The sequence below is a fragment of the Micropterus salmoides genome, unplaced genomic scaffold (assembly GCF_014851395.1).
Source record: "Micropterus salmoides isolate LMB-PRFRI ecotype aquatic unplaced genomic scaffold, ASM1485139v1 Ms_hic_scaffold_3, whole genome shotgun sequence".
NCBI lineage: Eukaryota > Metazoa > Chordata > Actinopteri > Centrarchiformes > Centrarchidae > Micropterus > Micropterus salmoides.
This window is the reverse complement of record NW_024042261.1, coordinates 31401138-31409516: the sequence shown is the minus strand read 5'-3', so window position 1 is coordinate 31409516 and position 8379 is coordinate 31401138. Positions and strand designations below refer to the sequence as shown.

The 8379-nt window shown below is 38.6% G+C and overlaps 1 protein-coding gene across 9 annotated transcripts; it reads left to right on the top strand.

The window, feature by feature from the left end:
- The first annotated feature begins 281 nt into the window (after nt 1–281).
- On the top strand, nt 282–7146 carry LOC119883333 (arfaptin-2-like). 9 transcript variants are annotated; one of them, XM_038693927.1, is made up of 10 exons: nt 282–345; nt 672–800; nt 1538–1646; nt 2119–2181; nt 2750–2836; nt 2975–3078; nt 4250–4471; nt 4542–4699; nt 4812–4986; nt 5805–7146. In XM_038693927.1, exons 2-10 carry the CDS (start codon nt 702–704, stop codon nt 5958–5960), a joined length of 1173 nt encoding a protein of 390 aa, XP_038549855.1. In that variant the 5' UTR covers nt 282–345; nt 672–701; the 3' UTR covers nt 5961–7146. The 9 variants fall into 9 exon arrangements, with proteins under 9 accessions (XP_038549855.1, XP_038549852.1, XP_038549853.1 ...); XM_038693924.1 differs by having other exon boundaries at nt 289–495; nt 692–800; XM_038693925.1 differs by having other exon boundaries at nt 289–495.
- Nucleotides 7147–8379: the final 1233 nt, after the last annotated feature.

The following is an 8379-nucleotide window of genomic DNA, read 5'->3' as shown; positions in this document are numbered from 1 at the left end:
ACAGTACTACAATTTAAGGATAAAACTACGTCAGCACTGCACGACGTGGAAGATGGGACGGGGGAGGGGGCTTGACGATGATGCTACGTTAAAGGTATTATCCTTCAAAATAAGAGCATGTATTCACAGCATACGCTTCCAGCCTCTTATTTGTTAAACAACACAAACTAAACAGCATAGATTATACGTTTTACTCGAGGTGATTTGCGTTTAATGGCCATCCACGTGACTTAAAATAAAATAAAAAGCTCACAAACTTTTATTTCGAAATTATACTTCAAACCTAAAGCTGTTAGCTGGCTGGATGCAGGGATTTTCTGAATTACATGGAAGCAGGCAGATAATGTGAGCGTTGCAAGAAAAGGCATCATGGATGTAGCATTGAATGATAATTAAAGACAACGGTGCTTTCCCGTTGATATTATTTTAAGTCTGCAGTGCAAACAACGGTTTGTTTCTCATTCGGACGACTGGACTTTGTAGGTTGCTACAGTGGTGAGGAAGCTAGCTGTCAAGCAGTAGCCCTCTAGCCAGCCACATCAGCACCGCTGCTATAAGCCTGCCACGTTAACGTCAGTGTGCAAGCTGTTGTTTTGTGTTGATGTGGATTAGAAAGCTGTGCGATTATCATTTTGTAAAACTAAAAACATGATATTATCTTTATGTTTCAGTGTTTGGTGCTGTCTTGCAGAGATTTCGCTATGGCAGACAGTATCATGAGCAAGGCTGCTACCATGGAAATCCCTATTAACAGCAATGGAGACACAGGGACTCTACCAGAGGATGACAGTCTGGAGCAGGTAAGTTGGTCTCATTTCTCACACTTCACTGACAATGTCTGTCTGATAAATCTGTATTGGCATTTAGCGCTCAGTTGGTGGCAGTTCTCTATCCTTTTTCTACTAACAGTACAGTCTAGGACTGAGGCTGGTTAGGCCAACTGTTACCTAACCATGCACAGGCCTGCAGCTATGCACAGTAGTTACATGCCACTATCACCATCAATGCCTGCAATTGGGAATGATGTGTTGAGAGCATGGAGAGGGAGTAATTCCGACATTATTTAGGATATGATGCTTTAGTCATATGATCTTTTGCATGACAAGCAGTGAATAAAATGCTTAACTATAGTGCATCATTTTATGTCTCATTCTTGTACAGCCTGACAGGGTTTAGGAAGCTGCAGTATCAGTGGTCCTACATAGATAATTTGTCTATCTCTGTGAAGAAGGTAATACTGAGGGCCACCATGCTGATTACTAAAAGAGCACATAAGCAATTTGTTGGTGCAGTCTCCATGTGCGGGTTGACTTGGAACAGTTTTGGATGATAGACACTTTAAGTTGATAATGTTAAAAATTACAAATTAAAGTTACAACTTTCTGGGCCTCAAATATTTTTATCTTTTCATAACATTATCAAAGGTTGCTTGTATTAGAAAAAAATGCACTGTACTGTCCCTGTACTGTAGATTATGAAAAATATAATAATATTTCTTGCCTTCTATTCTACCAATATTTTGTTGTAAATCCATCAGGATTTGCAGCAGGTAATGGTGTCTGGACCCAACCTGAATGAAACCAGCATTGTCTCAGGAGGTTATGGAGGACCTGCAGGGGGCATCATTCCTACCAGCTCAATTAAAGGTATTAGTAAAAAAAAAAAAAAAACTGACTGCCTTCTTTCACAGGTTTTGCATTGTTTGTTTGTTCTTCACAGTACAGACACAGTTAGCTCTACAAAGGTATCGTGGATTTAAGCATTAACTAGGTGTTGCTAAGTTATGCTAATAACTCTATATCATTGTAATAGTGTTGCCGGTGAATACAAATGACCCTGCAGTTACTTTGCCAGGTGCATTTCTGGCTCCACACAGCTCACTGTTCATTCCACTTTCTGTTTCGAATGCTCCCCACCCCCCACCACCACACTTTCTGTCTGCCATGAGCTGTGCCAGAGATTGCTCATTGTTGTTGCAATCCTCACTGAAAGAGGTTGATCTAAATTCCCCTTTAAGAACCATACAGAGAGCTTTTCCTCCTTGTATTTTGATGTGTCACTAGAGAGCTGCTGACCTCTATGCTCCTGGTTCATATTACAAACATCCATATCCCATAGGGCCTGCAATACACTTCAACCCTGAGTATCTGGACAGAAGACGAGTCCCTGCATCAGGACCAGGTGGCTGTGTATTCTGACGACCCTTTTTGGTTTTCTAAGTTAACCTTTCATATGTTGGTCTGTTTTTGGCCCCTTCATAAGCTGTTTTGGTGTTGCTTGACCAAGGGATTGGTATGCAACCTTGTTTGTATCTCTTCAACTCACAGCTTCAGCAACAAGAAACGTTTTGGCAGCTTTCAAATTAGGGATGAACTAACCTGATATTATAAGGTTGTCACTTGGAATGCTGTATTGTTGTCTAATAAGAATGTCCTCTTTTATGCTGTGAAATGCACTGCGGATGACATGTTGTGTCATTGCTTGGTACTTACTTTCATCCCATGAAGTCCTTTTCCCATCTTTTTTATAAATCCTTTTATTTTGCATGAAAAACCTGCATGGTGGATTATTTCAAAACCCCTTTTAATTCCAATTTATTAGAAATCCTCCTCCTAGAGCCTAACATTTTCTTTCAGTCTACATATTCTGCTGTTTAGCCGCATATCTCACTGCCAAGCTTTTTTGACATATATTTCACTTCATGCCTTCTTCTCATCATCACACTTTATCATTACCATGCTCATTTCAGACATTCGCATGAAATCCAGGGGTGTTAATTTGCCTAACAGTCAATCTGCAGCCAGTCGACTTGCCCAACACACAGACCAGCATCCAGGTATCACCAGGCTCATCACCATGTCCCCACTGTCCTCACTCATTGTCATTACCCATGCAATTTTTTTTAAACATCTGCCTTGTAAACTTTGATAAATAACATGCAGTAATATGTACATTGTTCTTTTTTGTGTGTTAGGGTCGTCGAACCATAACACTAGTAATTCAGCTGAAGAAGTTTCTCGCGGTGTGGCAGTGGAGAAATTAGACAGTGTAAAGAAATGGGGCATAAACACATACAAGGTATTGTGTGTTAGATACTTTTGTTTCCAAAAGCTGATAAAATTGATATGTTAGTTCTATTTATCCCTCAACATGTTGGGGTGTCTGTTGGTACCAAGTTTATCCATATTGTTCCCATATCAAATTTTAAAGTATATTACCTGTATTATCCTATATTATTACTATAACATACCACATGATTAAGTTAACTGAAATGGGGATCTTGAGTAGTTTCTCTTCTATCAAAATCAGCTGTGACCATTTACACGTGTGTTTCAGTCAAAGTGACTACATGTTTTTGTACCATCTTAATAAAGGGGACTCCTCTTCAGGTTTTTTGAGATGTTCTATATGTCACACAGAAAGTTATTTTTTAGTTGGGAAGTAAAGTTGGTTAGTTTCTTGATTGACAGATGGCTTTACTTGTGACGTGACTGCTAACCTCTGCTAACTGTAGCTGCCGTTAGGAAGCTCAGAGCCCGGGCCTGATAACCTCTCCCTCCTGGCGGTCCAAAGCTCCTGTGCTAGTGGTGTAAACACCAACACACTCTCTGAGACCCCAGTCTAGGCAGAGCCACGCCCCCAGAAACACTCCAGAAACATGTTCTTCCGGCTTTCAGAGATCTTCTGCATTGCATGGCCCCATGCTGGTCCATAAAGCAAGCGTACCAGACACTTCCGTTAGCTAACTAAAGGCTAACTACTATTAGCCCTCCACTAACTTAATGGGGATAAAAGGATTTAATCGTGAACAATCAAAAAAATTTTGTCCACTGTTTTACAGTGACTTCTTTCACAATGTAAGTCAAGGGGGAAAGGTTTTGCAAAGTGTGCATCAAGTGATGGACACAGACGTTGTAATTCTACTGTTCGGTCACTATGTGAAATTGGCCCAGAACACTTCCTGGGGGCTTCACTGCCCCTCGGTAGGTTTCCACAAGTTAGCCAATCAGAAAAAATTGGATTTTTTGGGATAGTGGCCTTAAAGACATTACTTGTTTCAGACAGAGGATGAACTGAGAGGCTGCATAAAAATCCAATATAAGATAAATAATGATTTTTTTTCAATTGTGAATTATGCAAAGCTACTCTAGTGGAGTCCCAGAATACATAGAGCATAAAATGAGCATAATGGGTCCCCTTTAACTTGATTTGATTTTCTTATGCTGGGTTTAATGTAATCTCTGTGCAGTGTACGAAGCAGATGTTCTCAGAGAGGTTTGGACGAGGTTCACGAACAGTAGATCTGGAACTGGAGGCTCAGATTGACGTGTTAAGAGACACCAAGAACAAGTATGAAAACATCCTAAGACTGGCAACTGCACTCACCAGCCATTTTCAAAGCATGGTGCAGACACAACAGGCTCTAGGAGACACCTTCACCGACCTCAGCCAGAAGTCCCCAGAGTTGCAGGTACAGTATTGCCAAAGCTCTCTGTGACATGTAATGGAAATTAAGCTAACTGGTATGTGTTTCTCTGCAGGACGAGTTTGGGTATAATGCAGAAACACAGAAGCTGTTGTGTAAGAATGGCGAGGCTTTGCTCAGTGCCATCAACTTCTTCGTATCCAGTGTCAACACCCTGGTCAACAAAACAATGGAGGATACCCTGATGACCATTAAGCATTATGAAAATGCAAGGTAACTAATCCTGACATCCTCTTTAAGAGTTGAGGAATATAATCTGAATTCATCTAGGGTGATCCCCTGGAAAATGGGAGCCTATGACAGCCTTAACTGTTTTTGCATGCAGACTTGAGTTTGATGCCTATCGTTCTGATCTGGAAGAGCTGAGTTTGGGCCCTAGGGATGCAGCTACTATGGTCCGCATTGAGATGGCTCAGCATGATTACCAGATTCACAGAGACAAATATGAAAGGCTACGTAGTGATGTAACCATCAAGCTCAAATTCCTGGAGGAAAACAAGGTTTGTCATTTGAACAATTTTTTTCTTTGAAATGTCCGCATATTTAAAGAGTAACTTGAAACCTCTTGAAACCTTGTGCTCCAGTGGTTAAACTTCTCGAGTAAAGTGTACTGTAGGACCCCATGACATCACTATTGGGTGTGGTGCAACAGTGCACACTTTTGACCACATTCAACCACAGGTATCACTGATGCTGGGTGTGGTCAGAGGTGAATCAGGCTTCAATCTGTGAATGAGCAAGGGCAGTAAATGCTTTTTTAGCCTGGTGTTAGGTTACTCCTTAAAAAACACCCACTGAAAATTGCTTTTGGATAGCTTTATGAATGCACATTCTTCTTTGTTATTATGCATCTATTGCACCAGACTATGTCAAACTAAAGGAAGCAAGGACATCTTCATGCATAGACGCGAGCATATTCATGCTGCAGATAATCACAGTTAAAGAGAATGCCTCCATTTTGTTAAATTAAACACAGACCTGTGATCCCCACTGTTAAAAACATAATTCTGTTTTATTTTGGCAGTTTGGCCAAATTAATGAAAACTAAGGACGATAAAAATCAACATTAGTCACAGTATGTAAGATTTTTCATGCCTAAAATATCTTAAAAGGCCGGCTTGACACTTGGGAATGCATTGTATTGGAATGTAATTTGCAACTTGCTTGTAGGTTGATTTCCCAGAAACTAATCTGAGCAGCTAGTATATGTAATCTTAATAGATATTAACAGGCTGTGCTTTCCTGTAAACACTTGCAGATGTGTTTGTAATGGCAGAATTATCCAATTCTTTTTTTTTTTCTTTTTTTTTTTTTCTAGGTGAAGGTGATGCACAAGCAGCTGCTTCTCTTCCACAATGCTATCTCAGCTTACTTTGCTGGCAACCAGCAGCAGTTGGAACAAACTCTAATACAGTTCAATGTAAAGTTAAAGCCCCCAGGATCAGACAAGCCATCCTGGCTGGAGGAGCAGTAAAGAGCGCTCAGAGTTCAGCTCTTTGAGATGTACAGTGACCCGCTGGTCAGTGAAGAACTTGACATTGTGGTTAGATGGACAAGCATTAAATGCATAAGGGAGTATATCGTAGGATCAGTAGCTGCCAGTGATAAAGAAAAACACGAGATATCTCTTTTTTGTAATGTTTTTTTTTACATCATTTATTACATAGATGGAACAACAATTTCATTTGTATTAAGAATTGTTTTCTTAAGTCACAAATTACATTTTGTTACTTTCTTATTATTTAGGTAGCACAATCATTTACATCATATGACTTCTTATTTATGTACAGTATAGTTTACTATTGTGGAAATACCCATTGGCAGTTTTGCACATGAATTATTTTAGTTGTTTATTAAGTTATCAAAAGCATTATCTTTAATATTTCAGAGTATATGACATGGGAGGAATTCCACAAATCAGATTAGTAAATTAGTGGGATAAAAATCACAATTTATGAAATATACTCTGAAATAGTATTTTTTTGTTTTTTTAGTATGCATGAACCATATTCAAAAACATCAGGATATAGCATAATAAGTTTTCCCACTATGTTTCTAATATCACTTAATGGAATACTTGCCTGAATGGTCTGTTTATGGTTTACATGCATAGAAAAAAAAAAAATATATATATATATGAATATAGTGATTTTTCTCAAACCTAATATACAATCTATAATTAGTTTGATCTCCAAAATTTTGAGTACCTTCAGATATGCCCTTATGAATCCCGCAGAGTATCTATCTTGTTTATTCCACAGTTTACACATGGAAAAAAGCAGATGACTTGAAAAAATCAAAATGCAACACATAGCCAGTGGTTGATTGACTCTGTTTCAATAGAAGGCACCAGAGTGCAGCTGTTTGAGACTCATTCTTGAAGTTTCAAATTTTAAAACACAAACAGTGAATGGGAATACTGGATACATGTGATACCACATGCACTCTAGGTTACAATACAAGTCTCAGTGTCTCTTCAAGGACAGAATGTATGAGTACATTACTTTGTACTTATTTTGTGTTATTTATTTACCAATCTGTTTGTAACATACCATTGTATGTTATGTACATTTATTTTCTTTCTAGTTCTAGTCAGATGGTTGTCTTTGTCTTGTTCTGCATTTCCAATAAAATCTGCTGGATGTTTTGTTTCACTTTAATGTGCAGTTGACACAGATCTGTTTGCTATATGAAGTTCTCACAGATTATGTACAGAAAACTCAGAATATATGTAGTATGTATGCCACCAATGTGTACATGATAATACAATCTAATATATCTCTAACATGTTTTCCATGACTTATAATCTTATTTCATAATTATCTAATGATACTTTCATTACTTGAAAGTCAAGTTGAGGTTACTGTGGGTCAGTGCACATTGAAACACCTTTTCTTGTTTTTGCTGCTTTTTGAAAACTTCTTTCTTGCATGTCATCATTTGTCTTCTTGGTAATAGAAGTCATCCGCAAAGTTCACCCACTAAAAATACCCAGTGAAAGTATGTTAGAAACTCAATCTTGAGATACGACTACGTAAAGCTTGTACCACTTAACTAACTTAACAGATTTTATTTCATTCCTTCAGTGTTAACAAGCTTCTGAATGACTTCTGAAGTCAAAAAACAACACAAACTTAGTTTTAGAGGTTGCCCATACAGTTAGACATTGTATTAAATTTGTGTTTCTGTCAATTTGTCAACCGTAGACATGCCATGGGTTGGGTTGCAAATATGCATCACATCCTGTGGCCTACTGTATGCATTTACTATATTTAAATGTGTTTATCTTGTTTCCCTCACTGATTTAGTTTCAGGCATTGTATGTAAATGCTCCGTACTTGTATAGTGCCTTTCTAGTCTTTTCAACCACTCAAAGCTGCATTCACCATTCATATCACTGAGCCTAAGTGCTCAAACAGAAACTAACATTCACACACATTCATACACTGGCGGAACAGCCACCAGAGGCAATTCGGGGTTCAGTATCTTGCCCAAGGACACTTCAACATGCAGCCTGGGGGAGCCGGGATACCCGCTCTATCTCCTGAGCCACAGCCGCCCCTTGTACATACTGTACGATATGTATGATGATTAATTATGTACATGACAATACAGTGAATAGGAATGACAAAATGTAAACAGGAATACTGGATACATGTGAAACCACATATTTTCTAGGTTATAATACAAGTTTCAGTATCTCTTCATGGACTGTATGTTGACAGTACATGTTCGTTTTGTTTTGTTTTTTGTTAAAATGTGGGTCTACTGATATTGACCTAGCCTAAGTGGATGAGGGATGATGAATTTGGCAAGACTAGTTTGTCCTGATGTTATTTTCACAGGGCAACTAACAGTAGCTTAAACAAGCTGGATGTGTTCTTTTGTGTAGG

What these genes read in the sequence shown, in the direction of transcription:
- LOC119883333 (XM_038693921.1), top strand. Translation starts at nt 305, where the DNA reads ATGCAGGGATTTTCTGAATTACATGGAAGCAGGCAGATAAT. An exon ending in AGGATGACAGTCTGGAGCAG is followed by an intron (nt 801 to 1,537) that starts GTAAGTTGGTCT and finishes TAAATCCATCAG; the next exon opens with GATTTGCAGCAGGTAATGGT. An exon ending in AATTCCTGGAGGAAAACAAG is followed by an intron (nt 4,987 to 5,804) that starts GTTTGTCATTTG and finishes TTTTTTTTCTAG; the next exon opens with GTGAAGGTGATGCACAAGCA.